The sequence below is a fragment of the Cyprinodon tularosa genome, unplaced genomic scaffold (genome assembly GCF_016077235.1).
Source record: "Cyprinodon tularosa strain WSP-4 unplaced genomic scaffold, ASM1607723v1 ctg1121, whole genome shotgun sequence".
In the NCBI taxonomy this organism is placed as follows: domain Eukaryota; kingdom Metazoa; phylum Chordata; class Actinopteri; order Cyprinodontiformes; family Cyprinodontidae; genus Cyprinodon; species Cyprinodon tularosa.
Window position 1 is genome coordinate 47,575 of NW_024037918.1, and position 20,031 is coordinate 67,605.

General features: G+C 39.6%; 1 protein-coding gene and 1 long non-coding RNA gene across 2 annotated transcripts; one reads left to right on the plus strand and one right to left on the minus strand.

The window, feature by feature from the left end:
- Positions 1–234: 234 nt before the first annotated feature.
- On the plus strand, positions 235–19,074 carry pls1 (plastin 1 (I isoform)). Its single transcript, XM_038300696.1, has 16 exons — positions 235–391; positions 663–753; positions 4,643–4,803; positions 4,880–5,009; positions 8,847–8,979; positions 10,207–10,288; positions 11,607–11,772; positions 12,027–12,169; positions 12,245–12,340; positions 12,427–12,619; positions 12,760–12,838; positions 16,429–16,543; positions 16,628–16,761; positions 16,876–16,999; positions 18,028–18,161; positions 18,255–19,074. Exons 2-16 carry the CDS (start codon positions 684–686, stop codon positions 18,391–18,393), a joined length of 1,899 nt encoding a protein of 632 aa, XP_038156624.1. The 5' UTR covers positions 235–391; positions 663–683; the 3' UTR covers positions 18,394–19,074.
- On the minus strand, positions 2,949–3,469 carry LOC119793470. Its single transcript, XR_005282100.1, has 3 exons — positions 3,370–3,469; positions 3,093–3,207; positions 2,949–3,018 (listed from the first exon to the last, which is right to left on the minus strand). It is a non-coding gene; the product is annotated as an uncharacterized LOC119793470 (long non-coding RNA).
- Positions 19,075–20,031: the final 957 nt, after the last annotated feature.

Sequence of the window (20,031 nt, forward strand, 5' to 3'; positions counted from 1 at the left end):
AGTGTCAATTTTTAATTCCTGATTGACTCAGCATTTGAACTGATAAGACAGACATTTTAGTAAAACTCCTTTTACGTCATATAATACTTTTTAAATTCATTTTTAACCTGTTGTTGATTCCACAGCACTGATAAATGCTTCTTGAACAATTTAACCCCCCATGCCCGACTCAAAGACAAAAGCATGATGCCATGGTTAAATGTTAACATTCCAGCTCCGCCCGTCACAGGTCTAAGCAGACCAAAGGTTCACCGTCAGCCTTCTCCTAGTGACTCCACCTGAGAGTTGTAATCAGCTGCTTGGCTTCTCCACGATCCAACTTCTTTCTGTTCTAGTGTCTAGCTGCAGAGCTCAGAAACACACATCTCTTGCAGTTGGCCTTTAAATCAAGGTACAATTCACTTTCTTTTTTTTTTTCATTTTTACTTTAGTTTCCTTATGATAGTCTGACTCTCCTGACCTTAGGTTAAAACTAACTATTAATACGTTTGAATATGTGTCTGTGTAGTTAATAGTGTAAAAATGTATTAAGAAGATCATTTCATTTACCGGTATATAAATTTGCTGTCATTTTAAAGCTTCACTAAATGTGTTCTGTGTTCGTCAAGATTCATCTTACGAAAGCTATGCAAAATGATTTTTATTGTGCGTTTGTGTTGTAGGTACAAACAACAGGAGCCGCTATGGATGCTCATTACACGCATATTTCCAGAGAGGATCTAGAAGACCTCCGAGAAGCCTTTAATAAAATTGGTCAGTTACCTTTTTTGTTCATATTCACACACAGCCTTAACCTGCAGGTTTATTGCTGGGATTACAGAGCAAAGTTAGACATTTACTGCCAGTTGTAAAGCACATAACAGTACAAGTCTTATTACATGTTTATGGGCTGAATTTTTGCATGTGTGGACTTTGTAATTGACGAGTGTTCAGATGTGCAAGTGAAATGTCTGTAGACTTTTTCAATCAATGAGAATATGTTTATTATTTTAAAATGATGGTATTAAAAAAATCAGCTTTAATAATAAAGGATACTGCATTTTGAAAATCATTTAATTGCATGTCATGTCTAGCATATGGGTAGTGTGCTTTTTACTGTAATTTATGGAAAATATTTTGCAGCTGATGTTGCTGAAGCTGCTGTATGAATTTCAATTATGGTTCTGGTTTTGACTAAAGGGCTATTTTTCTGTTTTTGAAGGAAACTAGATTGCATTTAATAATCTCTAAATCTTATATAGACTGACCAAAGATGATCCAATTGTTCATCTTTTCATGATTAGTTTCTTTTCTGTTTAATAATTAAAGCTTTCCACGTACAGCTGTTTGTGAGTAGTAGCTGTAGAATCACACCATAAGTGCACAAGAAGTAGATGCAGCAAAACCTTAAATCAGTCCGATTTTTTGCAGTAAGCATAAATAAATTCAGCTGATGTTCTTCTTGGTTCTGGATTGAAGGTGGGTTGAAATGGAATGGGCCAATGGGCCAATTATAACATAAACCGGTATCCTGCTTTAGAACTGGGAGTGATTTGTATGAGGCTAAATTTATATCTTGTTCTATAAAATGCTCTCGGTGACCAAAGGTCAGAAATAAACCAGGTATAAACATTAATCACAATGAATTACATATCTATAACCATAATCAAAAACAGGAAGTAGTTAAAAAAAATCAGTTATCAATTAAAGATCAAAGTATCTTGTCTGTCCTTGATGAAATTATTAAACAGGAAAAGGACACGGACACCGAAGTAATCTTCAATCAACAAAACTGCACGTCATTTTACTTTTATTCTCCTTCATGTTATGCCAATGAAACATGAGAAGATATAACATGTTATCAGGGCTTCATATACAACATTTGATCATTTCAACTGCACTCCAGTCTTTATATGTTAACTTTTAAGACTTTGTTGCCTTGCACCTTATCTTTCTTACTTTCATATTTGATGGTTTATCATTTGAATCCCTAAAATGGATTTGGTATTTTGTTCAGCAGGAAAATATTTGTTCAATAATAGACGGTTTAAACAGCGAAGAAATAAAAGTAGACATGCTTTCTATAAGGAACAAGGTGTTCTTGCAATTAGATCTAGGCATTGAGTCCAGATGTAATTAATTGATAACATATGGGTCTGTATTTTTATGGACTGTTTATCATAATCTGAAGGCATGTTAAAACGCAAATATTTACACTGAGTGAGAAGATCAAAGAACAGCTTAGATTTAAATTCCGTAATTTTGGTTTGGAGCTTTTTGACCCACATGCAGAATCTCAAAACCATTGAGTTTTAATGTATTATGTAAAAAGCAACAAGAATCTGTAATAGGAGTACTGCAGAAGACAGATGAACTGTCTGGTTTGTCTGACAGAAGAAAGGAAGGAGAAATCAGAAAGGAGTTGGTTGATGACAACCGTTCACTGATTGATTTGCCTACTTCAGATTTGAAGGGGAGGTAGCATGGATCTGTAGGGATTTGATTCTGCAGGCTTTGCAGACTGGACCCCTAAGTTCCGGGAGACTGCATGTGAGATCAGATAACATTGTCACTTGCAAAAGATGAGCTGCTGGAGAGCAGGCAGGGAGCCGACGAAGACTGAGAGCTGCTGCATACAGGTATACCTTTTCCGTGGAGATCAGAAAGCAACTGAGGTTCACTGGTTGTTTGGAACAATAACAAGAGTTCCCATTAAAGAGATTCACAAGAAGAAAAATGTTCAACAAAGATATTCCTGGTTTAGCTCTTTTGCTGGAATATCATCAGAGGAAATCATCCAACAAAGAGAGATGGTCCTTGATCTCCTTATTTACACCCTAATCATCTTTATGGAGAAGTGTTCTCAGGTGTGCAGCAACATTGATCTACCCAGGCACCAGCAAATATCTTCTCTGTGACCATCATTACTTAGAACAGAGGGATCCAGTATTCAAGGCAAGACAGTGGGATCATTAAAAAAGTGTTTATTTAAAACCAGCTTCAGATCTGCAGTGGCTAGGGCATGTAAGGCAGAAAACTCTACAGGAGAGAAACACAGGTTAGTGACCATGATAATCTGACTGAGGATGATTAGGAAGCCGTAAGTCACTTACCTGGTTTTACAGTTTGTGCCCAGAGAATTAGGTAGGATTCAGACAATTGGCAGCCAACAAAGATGTGAGCTTCGCCGGCCAGAGTGTCCCAGATGCTGCATCCCCAAAGAGCATGCTGGAAATCAGAACAGGAGCAGGCAGGCTCAGAGATCCAGGAGTCCAAAGATAGTTGAGGCAAACATATCAGAACATGAACAGGCAGATTCAGTGATTGAAAGGCAGAACAGGTCAGGATCAGGAAATCAGAAACACCTAGGAACTCTAAAAACACTCTTACCACCTGCCAGAGAGAACAAGCGTAATTTGGCCGTGATGAATGGATGCAAGCACCTTAAATAGAGGCAGGAGCCTGTGGATCAGATGAGCAGTGATGAGAAACGGTGCAGAGTTAGACAGGTGAATGAAATGAGTAATTAAGTGAGTCATCAGTGCCAAGATCATGACAGTGACAGGAAGCTCTTTCACTTCAGAAACCCCAGAGACCCAGAAACATGAGTAGATATAATCACATTTACACTATCAGGGATTCATATGTTTTTATTTGTTCTACAAATTAGTTTAAATGCATTGTTTTATCACATATCGGTTAGTAGTTTTATAAACTGCTTACCCTAATCTGAAGGTGCGTGAAAACTCTAACATGTGCATTGAGGCAGAAGATCCAAGAACAGCTTAGATTTTGTGCTTTTAGGTACTGAATGGCTCATATCAAATAAATATAACATACATGAAAACATGGTTTTTCCTTTCTGATAGTCATATATCTCCATATCTTTCAAGGAAGTTGATAACTGCATTATAAATCTGATAACTAACGCAGATATAGTTCTCAAAGTGTGATGCTTACGTTGCACATTTTTAGGACAGGTTAACTTTGTATTGAATATTCAAAAGGTAGATATTATGCAAATTATTTTTTGACAAACTGAATTGTAAGGCTACTGAGCATGAGGATCAGAGTGCTGGCTGTGGAATTGGACGTTTTTGTCAATTAATTTGTTACATCACCAGGCTCTTTTGCATTAATTATCTAAAACAATAAAAATGTCTGCATGTTTGAATATTTGAGCACCATTGCAGCTGCCAATATGACTTTATTGTTCTGCAGCCATTTTGGATTCTGAGGACAGGAGTTGTAAGGAAGAGTCCCAAGAACCCCAGTAAAATAATTGTTTAAATTTCTGCTGCTGTTCAGTTATTGAATTTATATCCCTATAATTAGATAAACCCAAGAAGTCTATAAACAGAACCCTATTTTTTGGGGATCATAAATTTTTTATGAACATGCTGTCAAATTGTGATCTATCTATTTCATGTTAGTGTAAACCAAGTCTCGAGTGTTCTGTCCCCAAGTTGCGTCACTGATATCTTATTAAACACAGAGGTAGAAAACAATAGAAATCTGGTTGTGTTTAGTAATTACCACAAAAAAGAATTAATCTTAATAAAAGCCTAATTTGTATTTGAGAACTACTCTGAAATCCTTAAAAACATGTATTCAAATATACAAATGTATGTCCATGTTTTTGTTTTTTTGTTCTTTTGTCTAGATATTGACAACAGTGGCTATGTGAGTGACTTTGAGCTCCAGGAGCTGTTCAGAGAGGCGAGCCTCCACCTGCCTGGGTACAAAGTGAGGCAGATTGTTGAGAGCTTCAACGCTGGAGATGCTAACAAAGATGAAAAGATCAGCTTCAGTGAATTTGTTTCCGTGAGTCCTGATCCAATCACAGTCTGACTTCACCGCCTAACTTCAGGTGCAGTAACAAAGTGTGTTCGTGTGTCAGATTTACCAAGATCTGAAGAGTAAGGAGATCAGTGAGTCATTCAAAAGAGTCCTCTCTAAAAAAGATGGGATTTACTCTTTCGGAGGCCTTTCTGGAGTCTCCTGCGAGGGAACACAGCACTCCTATTCAGGTGAGAAAAAAAATCATACAGCTTTTAAACAAAATGTTATTGGTTTGTTTTTATCTACAATAATAATGATCAATTTAACCGAGATACTTGGTGTGTGTGTATGCCGTTGGGTGTGTTAGTAACAATGCCTATTGTAGTTGGGAAAAAATAATTCAACTATTCACCCTAGTTAAATAAATGGAGATCAATGGATTTCACTCAGTCGGCACTTCATTTTCTTATCTTTGCAAAGAGAGAACGGCTCATTATGCAGCCCTTACGGCACAGTAATCAGCCCTGTTCTGACTTGACAGAGTTTGTCTCTGTTACTTATGTTGATGAAAAAACTTAGAAGGTTGTGTCAGAGTCAAAACAAATTAAACACACTTTAACAAACTATGAGAAACAATTTAGCTTGTTGTGGGAATAAGAATGTTTTGTCCGAAGCAACCCCTCACTCAGAAATTTTCTCAGCCTTACAGGTGAAACAAACTGAGTAAAAACATTTCTCACTGGATAAATAGCATAACTAAATATATAGGACAAGATCAATCTAAATTTTCCGACCACACCTATATAAGTCATTTTTAACATAAGGGCAAAACAGTATTAACTCATGAACATTTCCTTGTCCTTTCATGTTACAATGTTACAAGATTCAGTGTAAGTTATTGGGCTTTTATGTGAGTGAGTCATTTTGGTTGCTTCCTTATCTAGGGCTCATCAGGGCAAGTCATTAGAACTTGCATAAAGACTTGGCAGAGTTTTTACACCAGCTGTCCTTTCAGGATTTAAACGTAGGTTCAATGTACATGGACTTACCTCATTACACCATAGAGTGACTTACTGACATTCTGTCCTATATATCAATAAAGCATAGGCTGGAAGCAAGGTGTGGTTAGCGAAATTTAAGATAAAAGAAAAATATTTGTTGTGCATTTGTATTTAGCTGTCTTTGCTCCGATATCCCAAATTCAACCCAATGCACTGATTTTAAAATAAGCTAAATATTAAACAATGTTTAAAAAGGAGTAATGTAAAATATAAAGGCCTTTTGTGTCATCCAACACTTGTGCATTAGAGCACATGCAAAATACTATGGGCCGGATTTATCAAGATCCAATTTTGCGTGCAGTAATTTGCGCTCGCAAACTGGAATTTTGCGCGAGGGGCTGAACCATGGTTTGCGGGTGATTTAACAAGAGTGATTGCATATCTGGTGGAAAGTGCAAAACTGTTGGAGACACCGTATTTAAATTATGGTTTTGCGCTTTTTGTGGTTTGCGGCAAAGTAGTTTGTAGTTTGTACAAACTAGTGCATTAAGAAATTTAAATCTTACAGTGACACCCCCACCCCCTCCAAAAAAAAAAATAATAATAATAATAAAAAAAGAAATATATATATATATATATATATATATATATATATATATATATATATATATATATATATATATATATATATATATATATATATATATATATATATATATATATATATATAGCCTATATTAAAAAAATAAAACTTTGGCAACCTTTATTCCCTAACCTTTATTCCCTAAGGTGGTATGTGGCTGAATTTCTACTTCACTGCAGTAAAAAAAAAAAAAAAAAAACAGGTGTTTTGTATTGGCCTGTAGAAAAATGCACATACCAAATGGCTCACAAGAAGTGACTGTGGATGAGATTACTGCGCGTACGCACCCCCGCAGCATTGGCATGTTGCTCCACAGGCGCAGGGGGGAGGTCGGGGTTCTCCGGTAGGGCGTCAGGGCGACATGGCATTTAGAACGTCGGACAGCACTTCGGAAAAATGAGATTGGGAGATCCCAGCTCTCGCTGCAACCGTACGCTGGAATGACCCAGATGCAAAAAAGTCCAATGTTGCAAGGAGTTTTGTGATATCTGGTATTGCGTGGGTCCTCCTTGTGGCTGGCTCCAAATCCATTCGGAGTTCCCCCAACAGCTCCAAAATGGCAATGCTGGATAAATGACATGTTTTAATGATCTCTTCCTCGTTCATTCCAAAAATATTCACACGGAGTGAAAAAATGCCTTCTCTGCGTCTCCTTGCTTCATTTCGATGTCTCCTTCTTGCGACAATAACCGCTGCCATGTGTGCGTAATTACGCATACAGACTATTTGCACCTTCTTTTGAAACATGTTAAATATAGAGTCAGATACCGTTAGCAAAATTGCTTTCAGGTTTGATAAATCACTTTGCGAGTGCTAAATTAATATATTTACATGTTCTCCTCCCACAAGACGCACTTTTGTGTGTAAACGCCCCATATTGCATATTCATTGCTGAAAAAGTACTAAATGGATAAGAGGCGCTATTTAGCACGTTTTAAAGACCAAATCCTTTTAGCACTCTGTTGATAGATCAGTTTGTAAATTTTTTAGCGTGCGCAGTGAAATAGCTCACGTTTTTATACACGCAAATCTTTGATAGATCTGGCCCTATGTGTGATAGAAAACTAACACAGCACATCACCATTAAACACCATCTCCACTCTTTTTTTTTAAGGATAGAAAGTATGAACTATGATATTATTGTAATTTTTCTGTGCATTTTCTTTTTCTTTTTATTATTTTCTTTCTTTTAGTGCTGCAATATTTATGTCAAAGATGTCTAAGTTGAATTTTACAGTGTAACTACCGGGATACCTCACTCTCCGTGTTTAAACATGGTTAAGCCAAGCTAGGCTAGAATAAGCTAGCTGCCCCTTTCTCTCATTCTGACCACTCACTGATCCCCACACTACACTGTCTCTTAGCACAATTTTCAAAATTTGTCTGAGATAAGGTTATGCGTTTACACGTGGTGAATTGCACTTTAGCTTGGTGGCGGCGTAATCATGCTGTGGGGATGCTTTTCTTCTGCTGTTCAGAGTTGATGCATGAAAGTAAATTGAGGGCAATATATATGGAGAAGGGACAGATTTTTTATTTTAAAGGTTCACCTTCCAGTGACATAATCTCCAATGGTTTATATTTTCTTTTATCTTAAGTATTTCAGATTATTTTTTTTGTTTGTTTGTTTGTTTAGGTTCATTCTATTCTTTTCACATTAGTGCATGTGTTTGTGTTTAGCTTCTTAGTTTATGTGTATTACTGCCCTGGGTTAGTACTTATCCTTCACCCTTAATTTGCTTTCTTGCAGTTTAGTTAATTTCCTCTGTATTATTTGGTCTGTTTCCCTCAGTGCCCCCTGCTTACCTTTTGACTCAGCTGATTCATATTGTCTCCTGATTAACACATCTGTGTCCTATGTCATTCTCCACACAGCCATTAGCATATAAGTAATTAGTTTATCATTGTTTCTAGTTGGATTCCCTCATGTAATGTCTGTTTTTATCTCCATTGTGCCAAACAGTTGTCTGAAAATGTGCAAAGCTGATATAAATAAAACCTAACTTAAATACATCAGTCATATTTCAAATAACAAGTACAGTAACATGATCATGAGGTCATTATTGTGTGAATTCCTTAAAGAAAGTAAATAAATATATTTCATTCATTTGATTATCCATGTATATAAAAAAAATCCCCCAACAGACAAACCATAAAAACATGCAACCCTTTGCATGTCCTTGGGTATGTTTTATATTGGTTTAGTGTGTTGAAAGTATACTGTTTTGTTTTAATATAGTTGTTAATATTTTGGCCATATGTAATGTATGACTTTAATGTCAGAGTTGGGTCATTTTAAAACCTTGCAAAGGTCTAAATCACTGAAATGTTAAACATTTTTAACACACAGAGAGTGCACTCTTTGTGCCCGATCAGACAGAATCAGGGACTGTTTAAAGTTTCTAACTTAGCATCTTAACCTTCAATTCTTGTTTGTTCAGATGAGGAGAAAGTAGCCTTCGCTAGATGGATCAACAAATCTTTGGCAAAGGATCCTGACTGCAAACACCTGCTGCCTGTAGACCCAACTGATGAGAGCCTTTTTGCCTCACTCCGTGATGGCATCCTGCTCTGGTACGACATAAACACATGCACTTTTACAGAAGTATGTAACAATACAAACATCCTGTGCATCTTTCATTGATTTTACCCACATACCCCATTGGTACAACTGGGTCTTACTGAATTACAACTCAGTAAGACCCAGTTCAATATTACAGAATACTTTTTTGGTAATACAGAATTATGTTTCAACATTTTCATCAGTATCTCCCTGGATAAAAAAAAAACAAAACAAAAAACCCCCACAATTTTTTGCTAAAATACAGTCAGGCGTATAATATACAATTATACCTCAGTTTATTACTATGTAAGATATTACTCAAGCTTTGAAAGGGAGTAAAACGACTTAAATAAATGTTATATGTATATAAATCATCCATTAAATACCAAGAAACTATGGGTTTAAGTTAAATATTAGTTTGTTTATGAATGAAAGAATGAATGAATGAATAAGTGCATGAAAAGGAATTTATTTCAGACAATTTAAGACAATTTCAATAACACCAATTTCCAAACTAAATAAATTCATCTGAACATAAATAGAAACAAAACCCTCCACCAAATAAACCTGTTAGTATACATAGCCAGAGAACTAACATTGATTAATGTAAATTGTCTGAAAAGGGGTATAAGAAGTAAAATGTATTTTTCATACTCCCCCTCCGTCTCTTAAATTAACTTTAAGTAGAGTAACCTTCCTGCTAAACATATATATACATATATGCACAATTATATACATATATATAAATATATTTACACTTTATATATATATATATATATATATATATATATATATATATATATATATATATAGTATGTATACTATATATGTATATACAGTTTAGACTATATAGTGAAGTATAATATAAAGGGCTTTTTTTTTTAGATAATATAGCTATTAATGAGTACCACTTGTGTATTGCTGCCATGATAGTGAGTTGCGATTTTTTGCGCAGTTGTACTTTGTATAACCATTAAACAAGTTCAGTTAACCTTAGATGGGGATTTGCATTGAGCACTCAGAACATGGCGTTCAGTGTTTTATGTTGCTGCAAAGGTTGCAGGAGAATCAGTCTGATAACATGTTATATTGCTTTATAGATGTTCATCTTAGATGTGCATAATTTTCTCACTGCATGGTGGACCTTTGCATGGGCTGAGGCTCTTCACATAGGGCGTCAGTCACTCTCCTAAGCTTCCCTTTAACCAACCTCTCCTACTCCTTTTTTTTTCTTTCAGTAAGCTCATCAACCTGTCCCAGCCAGACACAATCGATGAACGAGTCATCAACACAAAGAAACTTACCACATTCACAAGGAGGGTGAGTATATCTCTACACTATTTATAACTCTGCACCAAACCTGAATGCTCCATGTTAGATCTCATAGCAGCTATGAGCACAGAAGCAATCAGCCATACGGTGTAAGTTTATATAATTTCACTTATAAGACTTCACTGATAAGATTTATAGTCAACGGATTAGCAAGTGAAACATAGTAGAGCAAGCATGTCCAACGTCCAAAGACTTTAGAGGTTTCCCCGCTTAAATATATATTAAAAAGCCTTTTAATCAGCTATCAATTGAAATCAGCTGTGCAGCAGCAGGAAAACCTCTAAAACCTGCAGGACAGCAGCCCTTGAGGACAGACTTTTGACACAGAGGGAGATTCCGGATGGCATGTTTTCTCGCAATTTTATAAAATACACAATACTGTATCCAGATTCTAACTTTTCCTCTGATGAAAACAGTGACATAAAGGAATGGCATGAAAAGACAGCTAATCTTCTAAGCATAAAAGAAAGAGAAAAAAAGCTGCTGTGGCAGGAAACATGTCATTCTGTGGTTCTTTTATGGCAAGGCATGTACTGTAATTGATAAAGTAGGCTATCCCCATTCAGTGACAATCCACTCATGTCTGGCCTCAGTTTTGAAAAAGTTCATTCAAAAAGTCCAACTGAGGAGGTGGCTTCATATTTCTGCGGTCCAATGCCTAAAGTGCAACCACGACCCATCTCCCTGGGAGGAAATAACTTTAATGATCCTATCAATGACTTCACTGATATGTATGTAATTGTTCAAATCACAGCGTATAAAGGTCCATTTATCCTCAAAGTTTAAAACAGAGACACACAAGGACTAAATTCTCAATATGTTGTCTTTATAGATTTCATGTATGTTTTAGTCTACAGATCAGTGCCCAAAAGGGCATCACTACTAATGATCAGAAACAAGTTTATTGACAAGTAGGTTTGCACTTACAAAGAATTTGACTTAGTGTTGATGGTGCAGACAAAATGTATATACATAAACAGAATACAGAATCTATAGCTATATACAATATAAAACATAAAACATACTATATAAAGTATATAGTACATAGCTATATACCATATATACAACAGGCAGTGTGGCTCAGTAATCACCAATGGAAACAAAGAAGAACAAAATGACAGAATGCTTACAGTTTACTATCTAAAGAGGAAAGGGGAAAAACGCTCTGTCTAACGTAAACCTTTTGGTATCACTAGCTTTTTTTGATAATATGTATTGACTGTTTATAGATAGAGATAACACTACTTTGTTAAACAGTTTATAATATTCTTCATCAAAGCCAACATGTTTTTATGTGCATTCTTAGGAAAACATTGTCTTAGCCCTGAACTCAGCCTTGGCAATTGGCTGCACGGTGGTGAGCATCGATGCACATGACCTGATGGCTGGGAAACCCCACCTGGTCCTGGGACTCCTGTGGCAGATTATCAAGGTCGGCCTCTTTGCTGATATCGAAATCTCCAGGAACGAAGGTCAGTTCACTCACTCGTTCGCTTGCTCAAAGGCTCACTCACTCACTCACTCACTCACTCACTCACTCACTCACTCACTCACTCACTCACTCACTCACTCACTCACTCACTCACTCACTCACTCACTCACTCAGATGAATTCAATTAAAATAATTCTCACTTTCTTTCATATGAGTTTTATTTACCGGTATGACACAGTTGACGTTTCTCACCAGGAAAACTGAAATGTTGAGCTCAATCCTGTCTCTGTCCAGGCTTGATTTCCATTCTGATGGAAGGAGAGGACATAGAGCATCTCATGTCTCTGTCTCCTGAGGAGCTTCTTCTACGATGGGTCAACTACCACCTAATCAATGCAGGAACAGAACAAATCAGCAATTTCAGCTCTGATATCAAGGTACTTATCAGTGTTTATCACTAGACATTATACTTATACAGTCATGCAATAAATATTTATTTGTTGCCTTTAAAGGACTCAAGGGCCTACTTCTACCTGTTGGACCAGATTTCCCCACGAGATGAAGATGAATTCCACATGGGGATCAAAATCAACATGGCTGGCCTCAATGTAAGTCGCTTTTGCTTCAGTGAACTTGAGCAGATCCTCACCACGGCCACATCTGTTACAGTGCATGTACGTTTGTATATATACAGGAGTGGGATTTGGAGCGAAGGGCTGAGCTAATGCTGCAGGAAGCAGCCAAGTTGGACTGCAGGCAGTTTGTTTCTCCCCGTGACGTCACGTCTGGAAACATCAAACTCAACCTGGCCTTTGTGGCCAACTTGTTTAACATGCATCCTGGTCTGCACAAGCCTAAGTTTAACCTGGAAGGGGAACACATAGAGCGTGAGTGATGTTTATGGATCAACAGAAAATCAGAAAATACTAAGACATATTAAGGTGTATCGTTGTAATGTTTGAAATGTTCAGCATATGAGGCGGGGTCGGAGAATGATAACCTATATCTTGTATTTATGTGTTGTCAGCTGAAACCAGGGAAGAGAAAACATTCCGTAACTGGATGAACTCCCTAGGTGTCTCTCCACGTGTAAACCATCTTTATCGGTAGGTCATCAGTTGTATATGAGGGTAATTATTCTAATCTGACGATATAAGTACTTAATTTCCACATGGATAGCCAATATGTGACTGTGCTGTTTAACAGGGAAAAGATGGAAACATAGACAAAGAAATGCAGAACATAAAACTCTAAGGTTTCAGATGGGGGATACATGCAGGTCCTTACAGAATTGTTCCTACTTCTGTCTTAATTTTTAAATGTTTTTGATTGCCTCATGATTCCTATTATTTTCACAAATAAAACAAATCTTTTCTTCCACCTTTGCATTCATAGTTTGTATCCATTATTTTGCTTCTTCTAGGGTACAACTTGGTAAATGAAGAATTTAGAATATATTTGCTAGCTCTTCCTTACAGTGAAGCTTAGGCTTAGTCAGATTAAATAAAGAGCCTTTTTATCAAGTCTTTCTTGCATAATATTAATGGCATTTAGGCTGGACTTCAACTTGGCCATTCTGTCATGAAATCGGTGTTTGTATGGAGGACCCAAACGCAGGGACCAGTAGGCAGAGGTGAAAGTGGTTTTATTAAAGTTCACAGATCCAGGAGCAGGAATCAGAGTCCAAAAGTAAACAGCAAACGAACCTGAACCAAGGAGACATCAGTGGTAAATCCAAACTAGGAACCAGGGAGAGATGAGGTACACAGACAGAAGTTAGACAGGATGTTTGACGAGGATCCAGCAAACAGGAGCTGAACAGGGAGGGCTTTTAAAGGGGACAGAGACAGAGAGAGAGCTGACGAGGAAATTGGCAGCAGGTGCTTGGCAGGACAGAGAAACAGAGGACACAAGAGGGCAGCAGAGGACAACAAATGGATAACAGGAACAATCAGACCAGGACCATGACAGTACCCCCCACCTAAGGGCGGATCCCAGACGCCCTAAAATGTCCAGAAACTAAAAACAACCCACCCAGGGTGGGCGAGGGAAACAAAAAGTCTCTGGAGACCGGCCGTGGGGCCGGAGCTGAGAGAGACGCTCTGGAGACCGGCCGTGGGGCCGGAGCTGAGAGAGACGCTCTGGAGACCGGCCGTGGGGCCGGAGCTGAGAGAGACGCTCTGGAGACCGGCCGTGGGGCCGGAGCTGAGAGAGACGCTCTGGAGACCGGCCGTGGGGCCGGAGCTGAGAGAGACGCTCTGGAGACCGGCCGTGGGGCCGGAGCTGAGAGAGACGCTCTGGAGACCGGCCGTGGGGCCGGAGCTGAGAGAGACGTTCTGGAGACCGGCCGTGGGGCCGGAGCTGAGAGAGACGTTCTGGAGACCGGCCGTGGGGCCGGAGCTGAGAGAGACGCTCTGGAGACCGGCCGTGGGGCCGGAGCTGAGAGAGACGCTCTGGAGGCCGGCCGTGGGGCAGGAGCTGAGAGAGACGCTCTGGAGGCCGGCCGTGGGGCCGGAGCTGAGAGAGACGCTCTGGAGGCCGGCCGTGGGGCCGGAGCTGAGAGAGACGCTCTGGAGGCCGGACGTGGGGCCGGAGCTGAGAGAGACGCTCTGGAGGCCGGCCGTGGGGCCGGAGCTGAGAGAGACGCTCTGGAGGCCGGCGTCTCCAATGCAGCAGGAACCTAGGAGGAGGACGCCGCCTCAGCTTCAGCAGGATGCGCCGAGGAGGACGCCGCCTCCGCTTCAGCAGGATGCGCCGGGGAGGACGCCGCCCCCGCTTCAGCAGGATGCGCCGGGGAGGACGCCGCCCCCGCTTCAGCAGGATGCGCCGGGGAGGACGCCGCCCCCGCCTCTGTTGCTCTGCAACAGGCTCAGAGGGAGCCGTCGACTGCGGCTCTGGAACAGCCTTAGAGGGAGCCGTCGACTGCGGCTCTGGAACAGCCTTAGAGGGAGCCGTCGACTGCGGCTCTGGAACAGCCTTAGAGGGAGCCGTCGACTGCGGCTCTGGAACAGCCTCAGAGGGAGCCGTCGACCGCGGCTCTGGAACAGCCTCAGAGGGGGCCGTCGACCGCGGCTCTGGAACAGGCTCAGAGGGGGCCGTCGACCGCGGCTCTGGAACAGGCTCAGAGGGGGCCGTCGACCGCGGCTCTGGAACAGGCTCAGAGGGGGCCGTCGACCGCGGCTCTGGAACAGCCTCAGAGGGAGCCGTCGACTGCGGCTCAGGAACAGGATCAGACTGGGCCGCCCACCGCGGCTCAGGAACAGGATAAGACGAGGCCGCCCACTGCGGCTCAGGAACAGGTTCAGGCTCGGCCGGGGCCGCCCACTGCGGCTCAGGAACAGGATCAGGCTAGGCCGGGGCCGCCCACTGCGTCTCAGGAACAGGATCAGGCTCGGACGGGGCTGCCCACTGCGGCTCAGGAACAGCCTCCAAAGGGGCCGCCCACTGCAGCAGAGGAACCACCATGGAGGGGGACTTGAAGGCTTGGGGCGCCCGCTTAGGGGCCTTGGAGGCTTTAAGCGCCCGCTGAGGGGCCTTGGAGGCTTGGAGCCCCCGCCGAGGGGCTCTTGGAGCTGATGGCGGTGGCAGGAACAAAAAAAAATCTTCTTTCTCCCCATAAAAAAAGCTCCACAGGTCAGACTCCTGTATATGGGGAGGGCTGAGGAGTTCACATGCCTGGTTCTCTGCTGGGTCCATGTTGTTGGCTGGATCCCTCTGTCATGAAATCGGTGTTTGTATGGAGGACCCAAACGCAGGGACCAGTAGGCAGAGGTGAAAGTGGTTTTATTAAAGTTCACAGATCCAGGAGCAGGAATCAGAGTCCAAAAGTAAACAGCAAACGAACCTGAACCAAGGAGACATCAGTGGTAAATCCAAACTAGGAACCAGGGAGAGATGAGGTACACAGACAGAAGTTAGACAGGATGTTTGACGAGGATCCAGCAAACAGGAGCTGAACAGGGAGGGCTTTTAAAGGGGACAGAGACAGAGAGAGAGCTGACGAGGAAATTGGCAGCAGGTGCTTGGCAGGACAGAGAAACAGAGGACACAAGAGGGCAGCAGAGGACAACAAATGGTTAACAGGAACAATCAGAGCAGGACCATGACACATTCTAACACATGATTATGAACAAAACAACTGCTTTTTTACCTTTTTACTTAAAGGCCCACATCTGAGAAGTATGTGACTTAAGAGATAAAATAGTGTCAACAGATTTTGACATTTGAGCTTCAAAGTGATGAGAAGGATACAACGGGTCTATTGGCAGCTGCTCTGATTAATAGATTCAGGGTCGGCAACCTTGACTTCCAACAAGTCCATCATGTCTTTTCTCTTTTGTGCTGCTAAACCTTTATAACCCTTCACCTAAAGAATACTCTTTAATTTGCATGCTAACCAACTAAATTATCAAATATGTTTGAAATTCAGATAGGAAACACAACTTTTATAAGTTGTTCCCTTTGGAGTTTTTCTGGAGATATAGTATGAAACCTCACTAAACCATAGCTAAAACTGGCTCTTTTTATGTATCTTCACACTTATTTTTTTTTGAAAGACCTTTATAGATACATGATGATCCAGTACTGTAGTTTATAGGGATTCATGGAAAAAAAAAAAAAAAAAAAACAATGAACAGCTTTCCATGTTAATATTTATCAGCATTTTTATCCTGTTTCTTTTTTTTTTTTTTTTTAGGGACCTTTGTGATGGCATAGTGATTTTGCAGCTTCTAGAAAAAGTCCGAGTAGTTGTGGACTGGAAGAGAGTCAACAACCCTCCTTATCCTCAACTGGGAGGAAATATGAAGAAGGTGACATGCAAATGTTGCAGAAACTCATGAAAACATGCATGTGTTCAATTCAAGGAAGGCTAAACTTTACAAAATTTATTCTAGCTGGAGAACTGCAACTATGCCGTAAGGCTCAGCAAGGAGGACGCCAACTTCTCTCTGGTCGGAGTTGGAGGACAAAACATCAACGAGGGAGATCGTGTGCACACCCTGGCTTTGGTGTGGCAGCTGATGAGAAGGTGCATGCTCCAAAAAGTCTTTCTTTCTTTCATTTAGTTTATAGGTGAAAAAAAGTGGGCATCATAACTGCTCGTTTGCATTCTTGATTATTTTTTCCGTTTGTCCTTCTTCAGGTACACTGTCATGGTTCTGTCCAATTTGGGCCACAAAGAGAAAGATGTGGATCAGTTTATCCTAAACTGGGTCAACACCACCCTTAAGGACAGTCGAAAGGAGACACACATCAGCAGCTTTAAGGTGGGTGGAACCAGATCTTTTGTTTTAAAGTATAGTGGAGGATGCTCTTCTTCCGGGTGGATCATCAATATCAGTGGTCCTCTTAATTGTCAATCATTCTGGTGATACTATATTTACGTAAGGCCGTCTTACGTGCTTGTACCCATTTTCATTTACCAGTGGTGAGTCTGACATAATGGAAAATTTGCAAATCTTCCTTTAGAAACTAAGCTTGTATGAACGATAAAAACAGCAACTTTTAAACAGAGCGTGCACAAGGAGAAATGGGCTTGTGGATGCTCCCGCACACACATTTAATGAGTGTTCCATCTCCAGAGTGGGTACACGGTTGTGCATTTTTTTTTTTTAAGTGGAGAGTCTTTTAAAAAATTTGCTGCTTTTTTATATTTGGTTTAGTTACAGCAGAACTAGTTTTCTGTCCAATTCAACCGAGATCTTTGAAAGATCATTGTCTGGTTTGTTCATATGTCTATCTGTCTACCTGCACAATAATAACATTCATCTATATTTACAAAAAGCACGGAACAACAAAAGACATTACAAATGTTTGGTGTCAAAATGGCACAAGAAGACAAGTCAAACTGTTTTGCAGTTAGTGTCATTCCCCCCCCCCCCCCCCCCCCATACTTTCTATTTTCTCATTAAACAGCTTGCTTTATTTCCCTGAACTTAAGCGAGGGAACGGGGGGATGTAATTATCTTTAGCTAGAAACCTTTAGGTCCAGCTAAAATCTTATTGAACTTTGTGTGTGAATTTTCAAATCAGTTTATATTTAAGCTGCAGCTCTAAAATGTAAAAATGGTGGTAGCTGGGTGGTGTGTGTAGTATTAGTTCAAGGGTCAACACATTTATGCTCCATGGTTATTGTATGTTTTTTTTTTCTAAAATGTTATCCTTCTTATAAATTTGTTTTTCAACTGTTTTCTGCCTCCAAACCTTACATTTTGACTCAAAGGTGCAGACTGTTGATTACCTCTGTTAACTCAAAGCTATAGAGGAATGTAATTCTGTTTTATGTTCTCTGCAGGACAAGCTGATCAGCACCAGTTTGCCTGTGATTGACCTGATTGACGCCATCGCCCCTGGCATGGTGAAGTGGGACATGGTGAAGAGAGGAGAAAAGGGGGTGTTGAAGAATGATGAGAAACTCAACAATGCCAAGTAAAGACGGAAATTCTTTTTCATCTCTTTTGGGGGTTTTTTCTCTTCCTTTTCATTGTGTGATTTGTTTCCTTTCTTTTTTTTCTCTCCAAGGTATGCAATCTCCTTGGCCCGTAAGATCGGCGCTCGAGTCTACGCCCTGCCTGATGACCTGGTGGAGGTGAAAAATAAAATGGTGATGACGGTGTTTGCCTGCCTCATGGGACATGACTTGAGAAAAAGCAAACGCTGAATAGAAAACCATGTTTTAAAACAAAAGAAACCTACATTTGCATCTTTTCTCCTTTTTGTTTTTAATTTGTATCATACTTTTCTTCCTTTCAATGAACATTTTGCATTTATCTGCCAGAACAAATCTATAGGACATTTGTTGTTTTCCTAGCTAACTTGTAATTGATTTCAATTTTGTTAAGCTGCTTCATTAGTTTATCTATGATTTGATTCATACAGTTTTTTTAAACACCACTTTGGTTGATTCTAAATAAACTTTTCCTAGCCCGAAGCGTTCATCACCTTTTGCAATTAAAGATGAACCACAGGGGTGAAAGAATCACAAATAAAAGCCTTATTTTAAACCTATGAATGTCATGCACTGAATATTGATATTAAATTACTGAACTGAACATTATTAAATATAAAAGTTCAATAGTTTTGTGTGTATACTGTGTCTGTGCTTTTCTATTCCCAGATGGTTTGAATCAGCCACATGAAATGTAAGGCTTTTATAATCTGAGTCTTTGAAACCTGATTTATCATTATAGATTTCATAGGCTTGTAAAATTGTGTAAACCATATATGGCATCTCTGTATGTTTTGGGATTAACAAAAAAGAAATGAATGGAGGAAAGAGGTTGCTGCAAATTCATTTAACTTTAGTGTAAAGACAAATAAAATGCGTTGCTAATGGAAAACATGTCTTGCTGGATTATTTAAAAGGCCTTTAGATTGTTAAACATAAGGAAACACATATTTCAATTTTATATATTATATTGTTTAAAGAATACATTTATATTATATTAACTTTTATAAGGTAAACCCAGAACATGATCCGTTATTGCCTTCAGACAATCCAAACTGATGTATCCAAATAGATATTACAACTATATTTCACATATGGGTAACACTTATCTTGCTGGTGTACGCTTTATTTTTAAGCAAAACATTTACATTTAGATTTAAAGATTTAGATTTTAAGCCACATAACACACTACAAAAAAGATTTGATTTTGTGGACCAGTAACATTTATTTGTTACAGTTCTGTGTATCACTGTGTTTTTCCAGCTTTTCATATTGCTGGAACTATTTACAACTATATTAGCTAGACCTGTGGTTATCAACATGTGGTACAAGAAGCATTAGGGATATTTCTTGAACTGCCTTTTGTTGCAGTACAAAAAACTTTGTCATTGTCTCCAATGAACTGAGGGGGGCGGCAGAGAACCAAGAACAAGCGCTTGTGGCATCTAATGTTTTCCTGGATTTCCAGTGAAATCGTTTATTTGGTTTCAGGACTGACATCAAAGCCACCATAACTATGATCAAGTTGCATGTTGGATAACTGGAAGAATTTGCCATTTGTTTTATTCGGTAATTGAGCTTCTCACAATATAAACATAAATTATATTTCTCTGTATGTTATACCTTCTCAAACTGCAAATATCGGTAAACACGGTTATTTTATTGTTTTGCTCTTGGATATATGTATTACTTTGTTAAGATTTCTATCAGGCTAGATAACTTTCTTGGCAATCTAGTAAAAAAAAATTCCACTTCTACCATTGGCTTTAAAAACATCTGACTCCAGCATCCCTTACTTAATCAGCTATTAGGTTTGGCATTTTTTTCTAGGTAGATAAAAAATTTATAAAA